Genomic DNA, 21,498 nt, shown 5'->3' on the forward strand with positions numbered 1-21,498 from the left:
AGGAGGTGACGTGGGCCTGTGACTTGTCAGGCTGGCGATGAGGGAGCAGCCTTGTTATGCCTGGCCTCACTGTCCTCAAACAGCTGGAGGGAAGGGAGGAAAGCAAACGCCTCTAAAGCAATCAATGCCGGGGTGATCTTCCCATTAGCTGTTATTAGTGGTAATCCGAGACGGTTTTACATATTCATGAACCGAGTCACTGTGATGACAGGCTCCTCTGACCTGATATTCAGCAACAGATTGCCTCACCCTTCAAGATCCGGAGGAATTCCAACTGGGAATGAGTAGTGAATGGCAGGGGAGCGATCTTTAATTACTGCCACTTTCTCCCCTTACCCCAGCCCACCCCCTCTACCCTCCTCGCCTCTCAGGGGTTAGACACCCCCATCCCATCTCCTGGCAGCGATGGGTTTAAACTTCTCCACACAGCTGGACAACAGAATGCTGGAGTACCTAAAAGGTAAGGAGGGTTTTCAATAAATAGTTTAATTGGAGTTTGTTCAAGGGCAGGGGTAGGGTCCCCATTGCGCTTGCCGTCTGCAAGTCACAGAATTGTTACACAGTGCAGAAGGGGGCCATTCAGCCCACTGTCTCTGGCACCAGCCCCTCCTTAAGTACCATCCTCCAGCCTTCTTTCCCTAACCCTGCTGTTAAATCCTGGCTGCTGTTACCTGGCACCTGTTAAGTAATGAAGTCCATGCTGGCACATGGCAGCTCGTGAATATTTGAAATTACGATTGAATCTGTCGAGGATATCTGTCAGCTTCGGCAGTGCCTGGAGATATTGTCAATGGAGCACCCGTTACAGTAACCTGCCTTTCTGCAGATGTGGTCCACTGGCTGTATTACCTGCTCTTCAATTCCACTTCTCGACAAACTCCCGGCAACTATTCTGCAGTCAATCAAACCATCCTATTGTGTTTTCCTGCAACTGCTAAAAGCAGTTTGTGTCATAACACACAAATATCAATGTCTCTGTGACAGACACAGCTATTGATGTCTGTGACAGATACAGGTATCAGTATCTCGGTGACAGATACAGGTATCAGTATCTCTGTGACAGATACAGGTATCAGTATCTCTGTGACAGATACAGGTATCAATGTCTCTGTGACAGATACAGGTATCAGTATCTCTGTGACAGATACAGGTATCAGTATCTCTGACAGATACAGGTATCAATGTCTCTGTGACAGATACAGGTATCGATGTCCCTGTGACAGATACAGATATCGATGTCACTGCAACAGATACAGGTATCAGTATCTCAGTGACAGATACAGGTATCGATGTCACTGTGACAGATACAGATATCGATGTCTCTGTAACAGATACAGGTATCAGTATCTCGGTGACAGATACAGGTATCAGTATCTCTGTGACAGATACAGGTATCTATCTCTGTGACAGATACGGGTATCAATGTCTCTGTGACAGATACAGGATATCGATGTCTCTGTGACAGATACAGGTATCAGTATCTCGGTGACAGATACAGGTATTGATGTGACTGTGACAGATACAGATATCGATGTCTCTGTGACAGATACAGATATCGATGTCTCTGTGACAGATACAGGTATCAGTATCTCTGTGACAGATACAGGTATCAATGTCTCTGTGACATACAGGTATCAGTATCTCGGTGACAGATACAGGTATCGATGTCACTGACAGATACAGGTATCGATGTCTCTGTGACAGATACAGATATCGATGTCTCTGTGACAGATACAGGTATCAGTATCTCGGTGACAGATACAGGTATCAGTATCTCTGTGACAGATACAGGTATCAATGTCTCTGTGACAGATACAGGTATTGATGTCTCTGAGACAGATACAGGTATCGATGTCACTGTGACAGATACAGGTATCAGTATCTCGGTGACAGATACAGGTATCAATGTCTCTGTGACAGATACAGGTATCAGTATCTCGGTGACAGATAGGGGAATCAATGTCTCTGTGACAGATACAGGTATCAGTATCTCGGTGACAGATACAGGTATCAATGTCTCTGTGACAGATACAGGTATCGATGGCTCTGTGACAGATACAGATATCGATGGCTCTGTGACAGATACAGGTATCAATGTCTCTGTGACAGACACAGGTATCAATGTCTCTGTGACAGATACAGGTATCAGTATCTCGGTGACAGATACAGGTATCGATGTCTCTGACAGATACAGGTATCAATGTCTGTGACAGATACAGGTATCGATGTCTGTGACAGATACAGGTATCGATGTCACTGACAGATACAGGTATTGATGTCACTGTGACAGATACAGGTATCTATGTCACTGTGACAGATACAGGTATCGATGTCACTGACAGATACAGGTATCGATGTCTGTAACAGATACAGGTATCGATGTCACTGTGACAGAAACAGGGTATTGATGTCTCTGTGACAGATACAGGTATCGATGTCTCTGACAGATACAGGTATCGATGTCACTGTGACAGATACAGGTATCAGTATCTCGGTGACAGATACAGGTATCGATGTCACTGCGACAGATACAGGTATCGATGTCACTGTGACAGATACAGGTATCGATGTCTCTGTGACAGAAACAGGGTATTGATGTCTCTGTGACAGATACAGGTATCGATGTCTCTGACAGATACAGGTATCGATGTCTCTGTGACAGATACAGGGTGTTGATGTCTCTGTGACAGATACAGGTATCGATGTCTCTGACAGATACAGGTATCGATGTCACTGTGACAGATACAGGTATCGATGTCACTGTGACAGATACAGGTATCGATGTCACTGTGATAGATACAGGTATCGATGTCTCTGACAGATACAGGTATCGATGTCACTGACAGATACAGGTATCGATGTCTGTGACGGATACAGGTATTGATGTCACTGTGACAGATACAGGTATCTATGTCACTGTGATAGATACAGGTATCAGTATCTCGGTGACAGATACAGGTATCAATGTCTCTGTGACAGATACAGGTATCGATGTCACTGTGACAGATACAGGTATCGATGTCTGTGACAGATACAGGTATTGATGTCACTGTGACAGATACAGGTATCTATGTCACTGTGATAGATACAGGTATCAGTATCTCGGTGACAGATACAGGTATCGATGTCTCTGTGATGGATACAGGTATCGATGTCTGTGACAGATACAGGTATTGATGTCTCTGAGACAGATACAGGTATCGATGTCTCTGACAGATACAGGTATCGATGTCTCTGACAGATACAGGTATCGATGTCTCTGACAGATACAGGGTATTGATGTCTCTGACAGATACAGGTATCGATGTCTCTGACAGATACAGGTATCGATGTCTCTGTGACAGATACAGGTATCGATGTCTCTGACAGATACAGGTATCGATGTCTCTGACAGATACAGGTATCGATGTGTCTGTGACAGATACAGGTATCGATGTCTCAGTGACAGATACAGGTATTGATGTCACTGTGACAGATACAGGTATCGATGTCACTGTGACAGATACAGGTATCAATGTCTCTGACAGATACAGGTATCGATGTCTCGGTGACAGATACAGGGTATTGATGTCTCTGTGACAGATACAGGTATCGATGTCTCTGACAGATACAGGTATCGATGTCTCTGTGACAGATACAGGTATCGATGTCTCTGACAGATACAGGTATCGATGTCTCTGACAGATACAGGTATCGATGTCTCTGACAGATACAGGGTATTGATGTCTGTGACAGATACAGGTATCGATGTCTCTGACAGATACAGGTATCGATGTCTCTGTGACAGATACAGGTATCGATGTCTCTGACAGATACAGGTATCGATGTCTCTGACAGATACAGGTATCGATGTCTCTGTGACAGATATAGGTATCGATGTCTCAGTGACAGATACAGGGTATTGATGTCTCTGTGACAGATACAGGTATCGATGTCACTGTGACAGATACAGGTATCAATGTCTCTGACAGATACAGGTATCGATGTCTCGGTGACAGATACAGGGTATTGATGTCTCTGTGACAGATACAGGTATCGATGTCTCTGACAGATACAGGTATCGATGTCTCTGTGACAGATACAGGTATCGATGTCTCAGTGACAGATACAGGGTATTGATGTCTCTGTGACAGATACAGGTATCGATGTCACTGTGACAGATACAGGTATCAATGTCTCTGACAGATACAGGTATCGATGTCTCGGTGACAGATACAGGGTATTGATGTCTCTGTGACAGATACAGGGTATTGATGTCTCTGTGACAGATACAGGTATCGATGTCTCTCTGACAGATACAGGTATCGATGTCTCAGTGACAGATACAGGTATCGATGTCACTGTGACAGATACAGGGTGTCGATGTCTCTGTGGCAGATACAGGTATCGATGTCTCAGTGACAGATACAGGTATCGATGTCACTGTGACAGATACAGGTATCAATATCTCTGTGACAGATACAGGTATCGATGTCTCTGTGACAGATACAGGTATCGATGTCACTGTGACAGATACAGGTATCGATGTCACTGACAGATACAGGGTATTGATGTCTCTGTGACAGATACAGGTATCAATATCTCTGTGACAGATACAGGTATCAATGTCTGTGACAGATACAGGTATCGATGTCAAGATGACAGATACAGGGTATTGATGTCTCTGTGACGGATACAGGTATCGATGTCTCTGACAGATACAGGTATCGATGTCTCAGTGACAGATACAGGTATCGATGTCACTGTGACAGATACAGGGTGTTGATGTCTCTGACAGATACAGGTATCGATGTCACTGTGACAGATACAGGTATTGATGTCTCTGAGACAGATACAGGTATCAATGTCTCCATGACAGATACAGGTACAGATACAGCGATACAGATGCAGTGTGTCACTGTCACAGTGTGATACAGATGCAGTGTATCTCTGTGACAGTGTGATACAGATGCAGTGTATCTCTGTGACAGTGTGATACAGATGCAGTGTATCTCTGTGACAGTGTGATACAGATGTAGTGTATCTCTGTGCCAGTATGATACAGATGCAGTGTATCTCTGTCACAGTGTGATACAGATGCAGTGTATCTCTGTGACAGTGTGATACAGATGCAGTGTATCTCTGTGACAGTGTGATACAGATGCATTGTAACTCTGTCACAGTGTGATACAGGTGCAGTGTATCTGTGACAGTGTGATACAGATACAGTGTATCTCTGTCACAGTGTGATACAGATGCAGTGTATCTCTGTCACAGTGTGATACAGATGCAGTGTAACTCTGACAGTATGATACAGATGCAGTGTATCTCTGTGACAGTGTGATACAGATGCAGTGTATCTCTGTGACAGTGTGATACAGATGCACTGTATCTCTGTGACTGTGATACAGATGCAGTATAACTCTGTGACAGTGTGATACAGAAGCAGGGTAACTCTGCGACAGTGTGATACAGAAGCAGTGTATCTCTGTGACAGTGTGATACAGATGCAGTGTATCTCTGTGACAGTGTGATACAGATGCAGTGTATCTCCGTCACAGTGTGATACAGATGCAGTGTATCTCCGTCACAGTGTGATACAGATGCAGTGTATCTCTGTGACAGTGTGATACAGATGCAGTGTATCTCTGTGACAGTGTGATACAGATGCAGTGTATCTCTGTGACAGTGTAATACAGATGCAGTGTATCTCTGTCACAGTGTGATACAGATGCAGTGTATCTCTGTGACAGTGTGATACCGATGCAGGGTATCTCTGTGACAGTGTGATACAGATGCAGTGTATCTCTGTCACAGTGTGATACAGATGCAGTGTATCTCTATGACAGTGTGATACAGATGCACTGTATCACTGTGACAGTGTGATACAGATGCAGTATAACTCTGTGACAGTGTGATACAGATGCAGTGTATCTCTGTGACAGTGTAATACAGATGCAGTGTATCTCTGTGACAGTGTGATACAGATGCAGTGTATCTCTGTGACAGTGTGATACAGATGCAGTGTATCTCTGTGACAGTGTAATACAGATGCAGTGTATCTATGTGACAGTGTGATACAGATGCAGTGTATCTCTGTGACAGTGTGATACAGATGCAGTGTATCTCTGTCACAGTGTGATACAGATGCAGTGTATCTCTGTGACAGTGTGATACAGATGCAGTGTATCTCTGTGACAGTGTGATACAAATGCAGTGTATCTCTGTGACAGTGTGATACAGATGCAGTGTATCTCTGTGACAGTGTGATACAGATGCAGTGTATCTCTGTGACAGTGTAATACAGATGCAGTGTATCTCTGTGACAGTGTGATACAGATGCAGTGTATCTCTGTGACAGTGTGATACAGATGCAGTGTATCTCTGTCACAGTGTGATACAAATGCAGTGTATCTCCGTGACAGTGTGATACAGATGCAGTGTATCTCTGTCACAGTGTGATACAGATACAGTGTATCTCTGTGACAGTGTGATACAAATGCAGTGTATCTCTGTGACAGTGTGATACAGATACAGTGTATCACTGTGACAGTGTGATACAGATGCAGTGTAACTGTCACAGTGTGATACAGATGCAGTGTATCTCTGTTACAGTGTGATACAGATGCAGTGTAACTCTGTTACAGTGTGATACAGATGCAGTGTATCTCTGACAGTGTGATACAGATGCAGTGTATCTCTGTGACAGTGTGATACAGATACAGTGTTTATCTGTCACAGTGTAATACAGATGCAGTGTATCTCTGTCACAGTGTGATACAGATGCCGTGTATCTCTGTTACAGTGTGATACAGATGCAGTGTAACTCTGTGACAGTGTGATACAGATGCAGTGTATCTCTGTCACAGTGTGATACAGATGCAGTGTAACTCTGTCACAGTGTGATACAGATGCAGTGTATCTGTCACAGTGTGATACAGATGCAGTGTATCTCTGTGACAGTGTGATACAGATGCAGTGTATCTCTGTGACAGTGTGATACAGATGCAGTGTATCTCTGTGACAGTGTGATACAGATGCAGTGTTTCTCTGTGACAGTGTGATACAGATACAGCGTATCTCTGTCACAGTGTGATACAGATGCAATGTAACTCTGTGACAGTGTGATACAGATGCAGTGTATCTCTGTGACAGTGTGATACAGATGCAGTGTATCTCACTCTGGAAACCCTTCAGCCTCAATTTCGGTGTGGGCTCACTGTGCTAATCTATATAACTCTGGTTCTCCTGGGCCTCAATCAATGAAGCCCTACCAAACACTTCATCGGAATTACCTTCACTCCTGCCAAATCATTCCCCAAAATTAAGTCTACTGCATCTACTGGTAACTTTCTAACTATTCCGACAACTACTGGACCCGATAATAAATCACTCACCGATTGTACTTTGTACAAAGGAAGAGGGATATAACCTCCACGTATCCCATTCACCAACACCTTAACTTTCATTGAACTTTCCACAGGGAAATCCAAAATCCTCTCCAATAGGAGAGTTTGCGTAACACTTGTGTCCTTTAAAATAGTTATGGGTTTGGCTACATGATTGATCATCTCCTTAAACAAAAACCCTGGATATCTCTCATCTGCCTTATTCACCACACCTGCTTCCACAACAGTGTTCAGCTGATGTCTCCAAGTTCCAGTTCTAGCCAGAACTACAGTCTGACCTATAGTATTCTCCACTTTCTTTCTGTTTTTAAAATCCTCCTTTACTCTCAACTTCCAACATGCTGAACAAACATGTCCCACTTTATTGCAATGGTAACACTTATGCCTTCGAGTCTCACTTCCACCCTCAGTACCTTCCTGGTCTGAGGAACAGATCTTGGAGCATTCCCAGATATCCATTCCTTACCTTGGCAATCTGCCTTCCTTTCTCTCTGCCACTTCCTATTCTTTTCAAAATTATGGGGGTGAAGGAACAAAGGTTTAAATGCCTTCAACATGGGTTCTTATCACAGAAGGGAATGAAGTCTTAAATTCTTTCAAGAAACTGATTTCTCTCAGAGCCTCATCAGTAGTTTCAAATCCCAAAACACGTATCCACCTATTTAAATTGTCCTCCTTAACCTTTTCAAACTCACCAAATGCCTGTCCCGGCTGTTTCCTCAAATTCTGAAACTTCTGCCTGTATGCTTCCGGAACTAATTCATATGCACTCAGAATAGTCTTTTTTTCCTTGTCATAATTATTCGACACCCCTTCGACAGGGACACATAAACCGCCTGCGCCCACGGCTTTCTTTCCATGGCAAATGTCCACTTTTCCTTCAGCCACTCCATTTGAGTTGCTATTTTCTCAAATGCCTTGAAGAATGCCTCTATATCCTATTCCTCAAATCTTTGTAGGGCCTGAATAAACTTAAACATATCCATACTGGTTTCTGTTCTAAGGTTAGGTTTCCCTCTAGCTCTTGGCAAACACGGGGAGAGCATGCCGGCTCTGCACAGAGTGAGCCAACAGAGAATCTAACCTGGGACCCTAGCGCTGTGAAGCCACAGTGCCATCCACTTGTGCTACCGTGCTGCCTATTTGCAATTTGTAAAACTGCGAGGAAAGGATATTTCACCCCAGGAGTGATTCCGTACACAAATAGGGACCTTTTAGTTCAAATCAAACTTTATTTTTAACACAGTATTAACCACAATAACATCACAGAAATAGCTTTGCAATTCACAGTTAAAGAGTTCTTAAAATAAAAGGAAACACTTCAACTTATGCCTACGCATTAATTATAAATATTCGAGGAAAGCAACCCAATATAGTTCAAATGTGGGCAGCACGGTGGCCTAGTGGTTAGCACAACCGCCTCACGGCGCTGAGGTCCCAGGTTCGATCCCGGCTCTGGGTCACTGTCCGTGTGGAGTTTGCATATTCTCCCCGTGTCTGCGTGGGTTTCGCCCCCACAACCCAAAAATGTGCAGAGTAGGTGGATTGGCCACGCTAAATTGCCCCTTAATTGGAAAAAATAATTGGGTAATCTAAATTTATAAAAAAAAATATAGTTCAAATGCAGGCGGTAAAGGCGGCTAATGGTATATTGGCCTTCATTGCAAGAGGTTTCGAGTATAGAAGCAGGGATGTGTTGCAATTGTACAGGGCCTTGGTGAGGCCACACCTGGAGTATTGTGCGCAGTTTTGGTCTCCTTCTCTGAGGAAGGATGTTCTTGCTCTCGAGGGAGGGCAGCAAAGGTTTACCAGACTGATTCCAGGGATGGCGGGACTGTCATATGAGGAGAGATTGACTAGGTTGGGATTGTTCTCGCTGGAGTTCAGAAGAATGAGGGGGGATCTCATAGAGACATAAAATTCTAACAGGACTAGACAGGGTAGATGCAGGGAAGATGTTACCAATGATGGTGGTGGCCAGAACCAGGGGTCACAGTCTGAGGATTCAGGGTAAACCATTTCGGACAGAGATAAGGAGACATTTCTTCACCCGAAGAGTGGTGAGCCTGTGGAATTCATTACCACAGGACGTAGTTGATGCTAAAACAATGAATATATTGAAGAGGCGGCTAGATCTAGCACTTGGGGAGAATGGGATCAAAGGCTATGGGGAGAAAGCAGGATTAGGCGATTGAGTTGGATGATCAGCCATGATCGTGATAAAGGCGGAGCAGGCTCGAAGGGCCAAAAGGCCTCCTCCTGCTCCTATCTTCTATGTATCTATGAACAGTATATTTCATTAAACAGACAGAAATTGTAGCTGGCTACCTACTACCCATTTTCCAACCCTCCCCCTGCCCGGCCAATACTCACTTTCTAACTTGCTCCACTCTTTATACACACACACAAACACACGCAAACAACATAGTTGGAAAAGGGTAGCGGAAGGGGAAAGGGAAAGGAAACATTGATGAAATAAAAAGATTGGGATCTTTGATTCACAGCGATGACTTCCAGTCAATGTCTTTCTGAAGTTCAGGGCTTCCTTCCTTCCAGGTTTGATGTGATCTTCTCAGGCAAGGTTGTCTACCTTCCCTGCAGACCCAGCATCATTTCAGGTCCACAGCAGAGGATCTCGCTACTTTCAAAGCAATAGATCAGTTACTTTACTTCAGCCCCTCAAGAGCAACAAAGCCACTGGTTTTGATACACTTCAAAGATCTTCAGCTTCCACATGTAGGCGGCAGGAGGCAGAGAGAAAAAACATCTCCCATCACTTCCGAGGTCTGATCACTTCTGGAATGTTCTATCAAAAAAAAATCACCCAGCAGGAACCAATCTTGACTGTTGTCCGGCGGAACACTGTCCCTGTCCAACCCATTGGTTTCCAGTGAACCAATCAAACTCATTCCCTCCAAAACCAGTTCCTCCCATCTACTCGGTGCTGAAGAGCCTGTCTTCTGCTTTTCCCAAACACAATGCCTGAGAATTCAGTATCCTGGCATAAAGGCAGTTTTGAACTTAGAGCTTTCCGCGTTCCTCTCTCTACTTAATGACACATCCCAAATCTTGATCCACGGACCAAAACAATCAAATAAAAGAAATGGGAAAGAAGGAAGTAGACAGGAAGGAGTCCTACACCATGAACCATTCAAAGGGACACCCTCAAAAAAATCTCCCAATTCGAGATGCGAGTTATGTCTGCTGCAACCACGTTAATAATTCCCACATTACAATATTGACTCCATTTCAACAAAAGCTTCACTGGGGTGATAAGCGCTTTCGGAAAGCTTGAGGCTGTGACGGGTGTTACGTAAATGCAACTTCTTCCTTTATTTCTATGGCAACGACACAGACGGGCAACTCTGGATTAATCAATCTCGTTGCAGCTACAAAAACAGACTCCGCTTCCACTAAGACACACACAGTCCGCAGAGTAGCAGGGTAGCATGGTGGTTAGCATAAATGCTTCACAGCTCCAGGGTCCCAGGTTCGATTCCCGGCTGGGTCACTGTCTGTGTGGAGTCTGCACGTCCTCCCCCTGTGTGCGTGGGTTTCCTCCGGGTGCTCCGGTTTCCTCCCACAGTCCAAAGATGTGCGAGTTAGGTGGATTGGCCATGCTAAATTGCCCGTAGTGTCCTAATAAAAAAGTAAGGTTAAGGGGGGGGTTGTTGGGTTACGGGTATAGGGTGGATACGTGGGTTTGAGTAGGGTGATCATGGCTTGGCACAACATTGAGGGCCGAAGGGCCTGTTCTGTGCTGTACTGTTCTAGTAAACAACTACAGTCCAGGGAAGCAAGACTTCATAGATATGCAGCATCTTTTGCAACCTCTGCAGCCCCTCACAATCTGCTTCACAGCTAATCAAACACGTTTATGGTGCATTAATTGTTGCAATGTTACAAGTTCCCTCTCTTCAGCAGTAACCATTGAGTCTGCACCGGCCCTTGGAAAGAGCTCCCTACTTAAGCCAACGCCTCCACCCTATCACCGTAACCCAGTAACCCCATTTAACCTTGTGGACACTACGGGGCAATTTATCACAGCCAATCCACCTAACCTGCACATCTTTGGACTGTGGGAGGAAACCAGAGCCAGCCGGAGGAAACCCACGCACACACGGGGAGAGCGTGGTTGCTGCGTTTGTCTGGGTTTCGGAGTTGCTTATTGAGTTGGCGATTTGGTTTCGAAGTTTGCAGGTTGGGAGCTTACTTTGACAGCTGTAACCCAGTAATAATAAGTGTACTTGAGGCGAACTTTGTGGCGAAATCTGCTGGGCAATTTTTCTTGAATTGTCTTTAACTCCCTGCTGCACGGAAGTGTGAATGTCCTCATAACTCTATCGAAATCAACGATAAGTCGCAAACTCCAAATTCAGGGAGCCAGATGCCCACAATGTTTATTCCAATAATAAATTGCATGTGCTGGATCTGTGTGGCGTCTCTGTCCTTAACAGGAGGGAGTGATCAGCTCTGGGAACTTTGACTGAACACGTCAGACAATCCCACAGAGTTGATACATCAAACCTTCCACCCCCCCCCCCATGTCAGAACCAGGAGCTGCTGTTTGTTCCAAAACAAAGGACAAATCTCCGAGTGTCCTTCACACTAGCGTGTGACCTCTATTGTTTAAACGGACCGCTAACAAAGTACTTCCCACCCCTCCCCCCCGGTACACTGCGTTAGTGTACATTTTTGTAAAGAATACTTGAGAAGCCCGAGTTCCCAGGAGATTTTGGGACGGCGCCGTGGCACAGTGGTTAGCACTGGTGCTTCACGGCTCCCGGGTCCCAGGCTCGATTCCCGGCTTGGGTCACTGTCTGTACGGAGTCTGCACGTTCTCCCCGTGTGTGCTTGGGTTTCCTCCGGGTGCTCCGGTTTCCTCCCACAGTCCAAAGACGTGCAGGTTAGGTGGATTGACCACGATAAATTGCTGCTTAGTGTCATAAGATGTGCAGGTTCGGGCGGTTACGGGAGAGGGCATGCTGAGTGGGCCTAGGTAGGGTGCTCCTTCAGAAGGTCAGTACAGAATCGATGGTCTGAACGGCCTCCTTCTGCACGGTAGGGATTCTATGACTTACCCGATCACAGTCACTTTGCGATTTATGCTTGGCGTTTTATTTTACTGAGGGCGGTTTATTGGGGTCACTGTGGTGGGTTATTGGGGTCACTGTGGTGGGTTATTGGGGTCACTGTGGTGGGTTATTGGGGTCACTGTGGTGGGTTATTGGGGTCACTGTGGTGGGTTTATTGGGGTCACTGTGGTGGTTTATTGGGGTCACTGTGGTGGGTTATTGGGGTCACTGTGGTGGGTTATTGGGGTTACTGTGGTTGGTTATTGGGGTCACTGTGGTGGGCTATTGGGGTCACTGTGGTGGGTTATTGGGGTCACTGTGGGGGGTTTGTTGGGGTCACTGTGGTGGGTTTGTTGGGGTCACTGTGGTGGGTTTGTTGGGGTCACTGTGGTGGGTTTGTTGGGGTCACTGTGGTGGGTTATTGGGGTCACTGTGGTGGGTTTGTTGGGGTCAGTGTGGTGGGTTTGTTGGGGTCAGTGTGGTGGGTGTGTTGGGGTCACTATGGTGAGTTATTGGGGTCAGTGTGGTGGGTTATTGGGGTCATTGTGGTGGGTTATTTCGGTCACTGTGATGGGTTATTGGGGTCACTGGTGGATTATTGGGGTCACTGTGGTGGGTTTGTTGGGGTCACTGTGGTGGGTTATTGGGGTCACTGTGGTGGGTTATTGGGGTCACTGTGATGGGTTTATTGGGGTCACTGTGGTGGGTTATTGGGGTCATTGTGGTGGGTTATTTCGGTCACTGTGATGGGTTATTGGGGTCACTGGTGGATTATTGGGGTCACTGGTGGGTTTGTTGGGGTCACTGTGGTGGGTTATTGGGGTCACTGTGGTGGGTTATTGGGGTCACTGTGATGGGTTTATTGGGGTCACTGTGGTGGGTTATTGGGGTCACTGTGGTGGGTTATTGGGGTCACTGTGGTGGGTTATTGGGGTCACTGTGGTGGGTTTATTGGGGTCAGTGTGTTGGGTTATTGGGGTCACTGTGGTGGGTTTGTTGGGGTCACTGTGATAGGTTTATTGGGGTCACTGTGATGGGTTTATTGGGGTCACTGTGGTGGGTTCATTGGCGTCACTGTGTTGGGTTATTGGGGTCACTGTGGTGGGTTTATTGGGGTCACTGTGGTGGGTTATTGGGGTCACTGTGGTGGGTTATTGGCGTCACTGTGGTGGGTTTGTTGGGGTCACTGTGGTGGGTTATTGGGGTCACTGTGGTGGGTTTATTGGGGTCACTGTGGTGGGTTCATTGGCGTCACTGTTGGGTTATTGGGGTCACTGTGGTGGGTTTATTGGGGTCACTGTGGTGGGTTATTGGGGTCACTGTGGTGGGTTATTGGCGTCACTATGGTGGGTTTGTTGGGGATACTGTGGTGGGTTATTTCGGTCACTGTGGTGGGTTTGTTGGGGTCAGTGTGGTGGGTTATTGGAGTCACTGTGGTGGGTTATTGGGGTCACTGTGGTGGGTTATTGGGGTCACTGTGGTGGGTTATTGGGGTCACTGTGGTGGGGTTATTGGGGTCACTGTGGTGGGTTATTGGGGTCACTGTGGTGGGTTATTGGGGTCACTGTGGTGGGTTTGTTGGGGTCAGTGTGGTGGGTTATTGGAGTCACTGTGGTGGGTTATTGGGGTCACTGTGGTGGGTTATTGGGGTCACTGTGGTGGGTTATTGGGGTCACTGTGGTGGGGTTATTGGGGTCACTGTGGTGGGTTATTGGGGTCACTGTGGTGGGTTATTGGGGTCACTGTGGTGGGTTATTGGGGTCACTGTAGTGGGTTTGTTGGGGTCAGTGTGGTGGGTTTGTTGGGGTCAGTGTGGTGGGTTATTGGGGTCACTGTGGTGGGTTTATTGGGGTCAGTGTGGTGGATTTGTTGGGGTCAGTGTGGTGGGTTATCGGGGTCACTGTGGTGGGTTTGTTGGGGTCACTGTAGTGGGTTTGTTGGGGTCACTGTTGTGGGTTTGTTGGGGTCACTGTGGTGGGTTATCGGGGTCACTGTAGTGGGTTTGTTGGGGTCACTGTGGTGGGTTTGTTGGGGTCAGTGTGGTGGGTTTGTTGGGGTCAGTGTGGTGGGTTATTGGGGTCACTGTAGTGGGTTTGTTGGGGTCAGTGTGGTGGGTTATTGGGGTCACTGTGGTGGGTTATTGGGGTCACTGTGGTGGGTTTGTTGGGGTCAGTGTGGTGGGTTATTGGGGTCACTGTGGTGGGTTATTGGGGTCATTGTGGTGGGTTATTGGGGTCAGTGTGGTGGGTTATTGGGGTCACTGTAGTGGGTTTGTTGGGGTCAGTGTGGTGGGTTTGTTGGGGTCAGTGTGGTGGGTTATTGGGGTCACTGTGGTGGGTTATTGGTGTTACTGTGGTAGGTTTGTTGGGGTCAGTGTGGTGGGTTTGTTGGGGTCAGTGTGGTGGGTTATTGGGGTCACTGTGGTGGGTTATTGGGGTCACTGTGGTGGGTTATTGGTGTCACTGTGGTAGGTTTGTTGGGGTCAGTGTGGTGGGTTTGTTGGGGTCACTGTGGTAGGTTTGTTGGGGTCAGTGTGGTGGGTTTGTTGGGGTCACTGTGGTAGGTTTGTTGGGGTCAGTGTGGTGGGTTTGTTGGGGTCAGTGTGGTGGGTTATTGGGGTCACTGTGGTGGGTTATTGGTGTCACTGTGGTAGGTTTGTTGGGGTCAGTGTGGTGGGTTTGTTGGGGTCAGTGTGGTGGGTTATTGGGGTCACTGTGGTGGGTTATTGGTGTCACTGTGGTAGGTTTGTTGGGGTCAGTGTGGTGGGTTTGTTGGGGTCAGTGTGGTGGGTTATTGGGGTCACTGTGGTGGGTTATTGGGGTCACTGTGATGGGTTATTGGGGTCTCTGTGGTGGGTTATTGGGGTCACTGTGGTGGGTTTGTTGGGGTCACTGTGGTGGGTTATTGGGGTCACTGTGGTAGGTTTGTTGGGGTCACTGTGGTGGGTGTGTTGGGGTCAGTGTGGTGGGTTATTGGGGTCACTGTGGTGGGTTTGTTGGGGTCAGTGTGGTGGGTTTGTTGGGGTCAGTGTGGTGGGTTATTGGGGTCACTGTGGTGGGTTATTGGGGTCACTGTGGTGGGTTATTGGGGTCACTGTGGTGGGTTATTGGGGTTACTGTGGTGGGTTATTGGGGTCACTGTGGTGGGTTTATTGGTGTCACTGTGGTGGGTTATTGGGGTCACTGTGGTGGGTTATTGGGGTCACTGTGGTGGGTGTGTTGGGGTCACTGTGGTGGGTTATTTCGGTCACTGTGATGGGTTATTGGGGTCACTGTGGTGGGTTATTGGGGTCACTGGTGGGTTATTGGGGTCAGTGTGGTGGGTTATTGGTGTCACTGTGGTGGGTTATTGGGGTCACTGTGGTGGGTTATTGGGGTCACTGTGGTGGGTTATTGGTGTCACTGTGGTGGGTTTATTGGGGTCACTGTGGTGGGTTATTGGGGTCACTGTGGTGGGTTATTGGGGTCACTGTGGTGGGTTATTGGGGTCACTGTGGTGGGTTATTTTGGCCACTGTGGTGGGTTATTGGGGTCACTGTGGTGGGTTTATTGGGGTCACTGTGGTGGGTTATTGGGGTGACTGTGGTGGGTTTGTTGGGGTCACTGTGGTGGGTTATTTCGGTCACTGTGATGGGTTATTGGGGTCACTGTGGTGGGTTATTGGGGTCACTGTGGTGGGTTATTGGGGTCACTGTGGTGGGTTTGTTAGGGACACTGTGGTGGATTTGTTGGGGTCACTGGTGGGTTTATTGGGGTCACTGGTGGGTTTGTTGGGGTCAGTGTGGTGGGTTTGTTGGGGTCAGTGTGGTGGGTTATTGGGGTCACTGTAGTGGGTTTGTTGGGGTCAGTGTGGTGGGTTATTGGGGTCACTGTGGTGGGTTATTGGGGTCACTGTAGTGGGTTATTGGGGTCACTGTGGTGGGTTTGTTGGGGTCAGTGTGGTGGGTGTGTTGGGGTCAGTGTGGTGGGTGTGTTGGGGTCAGTGTAATGGGTTTGTTGGGGTCAGTGTGGTGGGTTTGTTGGGGTCAGTGTGGTGGGTTATTGGGGTCACTGTAGTGGGTTTGTTGGGTTCAGTGTGATGGGTTATTGGGGTCACTGTGGTGGGTTTGTTGGGGTCAGTGTGGTGGGTTATCGGGGTCACTCTAGTGGGTTTGTTGGGGTCAGTGTGGTGGGTTTGTTGGGGTCAGTGTGGTGGGTTTGTTGGGGTCAGTGTGGTGGGTTATTGGGGTCACTGTAGTGGGTTTGTTGGGGTCAGTGTGGTGGGTTATTGGTGTCACTGTGGTGGGTTATTGGGGTCACTGTGGTGGGTTATTGGGGTCAGTGTGGTGGGTTTGTTGGGGTCAGTGTGGTGGGTTATTGGGGTCACTGTAGTGGGTTTGTTGGGGTCAGTGTGGTGGGTTTGTTGGGGTCAGTGTGGTGGGTTATCGGGGTCACTGTAGTGGGTTTGTTGGGGTCACTGTTGTGGGTTTGTTGGGGTCACTGTGGTGGGTTATCGGGGTCACTGTAGTGGGTTTGTTGGGGTCACTGTGGTGGGTTTGTTGGGGTCAGTGTGGTGGGTTTGTTGGGGTCAGTGTGGTGGGTTATTGGGGTCACTGTAGTGGGTTTGTTGGGGTCAGTGTGGTGGGTTATTGGGGTCACTGTGGTGGGTTATTGGGGACACTGTGGTGGGTTATTGGTGTCACTGTGGTAGGTTTGTTGGGGTCAGTGTGGTGGGTTTGTTGGGGTCAGTGTGGTGGGTTATTGGGGTCACTGTGGTGGGTTATTGGTGTCACTGTGGTAGGTTTGTTGGGGTCAGTGTGGTGGGTTTGTTGGGGTCAGTGTGGTGGGTATTGGGGTCACTGTGGTGGGTTATTGGTGTCACTGTGGTAGGTTTGTTGGGGTCAGTGTGGTGGGTTATTGGGGTCACTGTGGTGGGTTATTGGGGTCACTGTGGTGGGTTATTGGGGTCACTGTGATGGGTTATTGGGGTCACTGTGGTGGGTTATTGGGGTCACTGTGGTGGGTTTGTTGGGGTCACTGTGGTGGGTTATTGGGGTCACTGTGGTGGGTCTGTTGGGGTCACTGTGGTGGGTGTGTTGGGGTCAGTGTGGTGGGTTATTGGGGTCACTGTGGTGGGTTTGTTGGGGTCAGTGTGGTGGGTTTGTTGGGGTCAGTGTGGTGGGTTATTGGGGTCACTGTGGTGGGTTATTGGGGTCACTGTGGTGGGTTATTGGGGTCACTGTGGTGGGTTATTGGGGTCACTGTGGTGGGTTTATTGGTGTCACTGTGGTGGGTTTGTTGGGGTCAGTGTGGTGGGTTATTGGGGTCACTGTGGTGGGTTATTGGGGTCACTGTGGTGGGTTTGTTGGGGTCACTGTGGTGGGTTATTGGGGTCACTGTGGTGGGTTTGTTGGGGTCAGTGTGGTGGGTTTGTTGGGGTCAGTGTGGTGGGTTATTGGGGTCACTGTGGTGGGTTATTGGGGTCACTGTGGTGGGTTATTGGGGTCACTGTGGTGGGTTATTGGGGTCACTGTGGTGGGTTATTGGGGTCACTGTGGTGGGTTTGTTGGGGTCACTGTGGTGGGTTTGTTAGGGACACTGTGGTGGGTTTGTTGGGGTCAGTGTGGTGGGTTATTGGGGTCAGTGTAGTGGGTGTGTTGGGGTCAGTGTGGTGGGTTATTGGGGTCACTGTGGTGGGTGTGTTGGGGTCACTGTGGTGGGTGTGTTGGGGTCAGTATGGTGGGTGTGTTGGGGTCAGTGTGGTGGGTTTGTTGGGGTCAGTGTGGTGGGTTATTGGGGTCACTGTGGTGGGTGTGTTGGGGTCAGTGTGGTGGGTGTGTTGGGGTCAGTGTGGTGGGTGTGTTGGGGTCAGTATGGTGGGTGTGTTGGGGCAAGTGTGCTGGGTGTGTTGGGGTCAGTGTGGTGGGTGTGTTGGGGTCAGTGTGGTGGGTGTGTTGGGGTCAGTATGGTGGGTGTGTTGGGGTCAGTGTGGTGGGTTTGTTAGGGTCAGTGTGGTGGGTTATTGGGGTCACTGTGGTGGGTGTGTTGGGGTCAGTGTGGTGGGTGTGTTGGGGTCAGTGTGGTGGGTGTGTTGGGGTCAGTATGGTGGGTTTGTTGGGGTCAGTGTGGTGGGTGTGTTGGGGTCACTGTGGTGGGTTTGTTGGGGTCACTGTGGTGGGTGTGTTGGGGCAAGTGTGCTGGGTGTGTTGGGGTCAGTGTGGTGGGTGTGTTGGGGTCAGTGTGGTGGGTGTGTTGGGGTCACTGTGGTGGGTTTGTTGGGGTCAGTGTGGTGGGTGTGTTGGGGTCACTGTGGTGGGTTTGTTGGGGTCACTGTGGTGGGTTATTGGGGTCACTGTGGTGGGTTTGTTGGGGTCAGTGTGGTGGGTGTGTTGCGGTCAGTGTGGTAGGTTTATTGGTGTCAGTGTGGTGGGTTATTGGGGTCAGTGTGGTGGGTTATTGGGGTCACTGTGGTGGGTTATTGGGGTCACTGTGGTGGGTTTGTTGGGGTCACTGTGGTGGGTTATTGGGGTCACTGTGGTAGGTTTATTGGTGTCAGAGTGGTGGGTTATTGGGGTCAGTGTGGTGGGTTATTGGGGTCAGTGTGGTGGGTGTGTTGGGGTCAGTGTGGTGGGTTTGTTGGGGTCAGTGTGGTGGGTTATTGGGGTCACTGTGGTGGGTTTGTTGGGGTCACTGTGGTGGGTTATTGGGGTCACTGTGGTGGGTTTGTTGGGGTCAGTGTGGTGGGTTTGTTGGGGTCACTTTGGTGGGTTTGTTGGGGTCACTGTGGTGGGTTTGTTGGGGTCACTGTGGTGGGTTTGTTGGGGTCACTGTGGTGGGTTTGTTGGGGTCACTGTGGTGGGTTTATTGGTGTCACTGTGGTGGGTTATTGGGGTCAGTGTGGTGGGTGTGTTGGGGTCAGTGTGGTGGGTTATTGGGGTCACTGTGGTGGGTTATTGGGGTCACTGTGGTGGGTTTGTTGGGGTCAGTGTGGTGGGTGTGTTGGGGTCAGTGTGGTGGGTTTGTTGGGGTCAGTGTGGTGGGTTATTGGGGTCAGTGTGGTGGGTTTGTTGGGGTCACTGTGGTGGGTTATTGGGGTCAGTGTGGTGGGTTATTGGGGTCAGTGTGGTGGGTTATTGGGGTCACTGTGGTGGGTTATTGGGGTCAGTGTGGTGGGTTATTGGGGTCAGTGTGGTGGGTTATTGGGGTCACTGTGGTGGGTTTGTTGGGGTCAGTGTGGTGGGTTTGTTGGGGTCAGTGTGGTGGGTTATTGGGGTCAGTGTGGTAGGTTTGTTGGGGTCAGTGTGGTGGGTTTGTTGGGGTCACTGTGGTAGGTTTGTTGGGGTCACTGTGGTGGGTTTGTTGGGGTCACTGTGGTGGGTTTGTTGGGGTCAGTGTGGTGGGTGTGTTGGGGTCACTGTGGTGGGTTATTGGGGTCACTGTGGTGGGTTTGTTGGGTCACTGTGGTGGGTTTGTTGGGGTCACTGTGGTGGGTTTGTTGGGGTCAGTGTGGTGGGTTTGTTGGGGTCACTGTGGTGGGTTTGTTGGGGTCAGTGTGGTGGGTTTGTTGGGGTCAGTGTGGTGGGTTATTGGGGTCACTGTGGTGGGTTATTGGGGTCACTGTGGTGGGTTTGTTGGGGTCAGTGTGGTGGGTTTGTTGGGGTCAGTGTGGTGGGTGTGTTGGGGTCAGTGTGGTGGGTTTGTTGGGATCAGTGTGGTGGGTTTGTTGGGGTCAGTGTGGTGGGTTATTGGGGTCACTGTGGTGGGTGTGTTGGGGTCAGTGTGGTGGGTTTGTTGGGGTCAGTGTGGTGGGTTTGTTGGGGTCAGTGTGGTGCGTTTTTTGGGGTCAGTGTGGTGGGTTTGTTGGGGTCAGTGTGGTGGGTTTGTTGGGGTCAGTGTGGTGGGTTTGTTGGGGTCAGTGTTGTGGGTTATTGGGGTCACTGTGGTGGATGTTTTGGGATCTGCAGATGTGTATTCCCACATTCCCACATTGAAAGATGCCCCAACCTGGCGTCTTTCTGGATGAAAGATCACAGCTGCTGAGACACAAGCCCTGTGGTGGGAGGTGTCGGAGGTAGTACAGTGAGATCTGGAAGTCACGAGCTTCGGACGGGCAAGTTAAAGGGTGCAGTTTGATTCCCTTGTCTCGCTCTGAGAATAGGAACAGGAGAGAGTTTCGGCAGCTTTCTTCACGACTCTTCAGGGTCCACTCTGCTCATCCCACGTGGAGAAAGGGCTGGAAAAGGTACCCTAAAAATGGTCTGTTCCACCCCCAACCTTTCTGGAAAACCTCATCCAGCAGCTCATCCACCTCCGGTTCGGAAATCAAATTTAAACTCCGTTTCAGAACCTGGAATGTACCAATCCTCATGGATATTGAGCAAAACAATCGACCGGAATCGAGGGCTGCCCATGTTGATGTGAACACGACGTTGTTGCCCGAGAGAGAGAGAGAGAGAGAGGCAAAGAGCAGGCGGAGGGCAGCTGAGGGAAGGTGGCCGTGGTTACACCTTCCTCTGGAGAGGAAAACACGAATATCAGACCATTGGAATTGGATGGAATTGGATTCGCCATCAAGAACAGACTCGTCACCTGACTCTCAGAGCTCCCTGTCGGCATCAACAAGCATCTCATGACCCTCCGTCTCCAACTTGCCAAGAACCAGCAGGCAGCAGTCGTGAGTGTCTACGTCCCAACCCTTGATGTCAACGATGAGTTCAAGTAGGAAGTCTGACAACACCAGGTTAAAGTCCAACAGGTTTGTTTCAAATCACTAGCTTTCGGAGCACTGCTCCTTCCTCGGGTGAATGAAGAGGTAGATTCCAGAAACATTTATATAGACAAAGTCAAAGATGCCAGACAATGCTTAGAATGCGAGCATTTGCAGGTAATTAAGGCTTTACAGATCCAGAGAGAGGAGTAATCCCAGGTTAAAGAGGTGTGAATTGTCTCAAGCCAGGACAGTTGGTAGGATTTTGCAAGCCCAGGCCAGATGGTGGGGGGTGAATGTAATGCGACATGAATCCCAGGTCCCGGTTGAGGCCGTACTCATCTGTGCGG

The 21,498-nt window shown here is 48.8% G+C and overlaps 1 protein-coding gene across 1 annotated transcript in view; it reads left to right on the plus strand.

Annotated features, from left to right (window-relative positions):
- Positions 1 to 21,498, plus strand: part of LOC119957012 (protein Niban 1-like) — an 80,629-nt gene continuing 59,131 nt past the window's right edge. Inside the window, exon 1 of the mRNA XM_038784594.1 lies at positions 1 to 460. Coding sequence (XP_038640522.1) covers positions 406 to 460 — 55 coding nt within the window. The 5' untranslated portion in view covers positions 1 to 405. The remainder of the gene's footprint in view (positions 461 to 21,498) is intronic.

This window comes from Scyliorhinus canicula, chromosome 25 (assembly GCF_902713615.1).
Source record: "Scyliorhinus canicula chromosome 25, sScyCan1.1, whole genome shotgun sequence".
Lineage (NCBI taxonomy): Eukaryota > Metazoa > Chordata > Chondrichthyes > Carcharhiniformes > Scyliorhinidae > Scyliorhinus > Scyliorhinus canicula.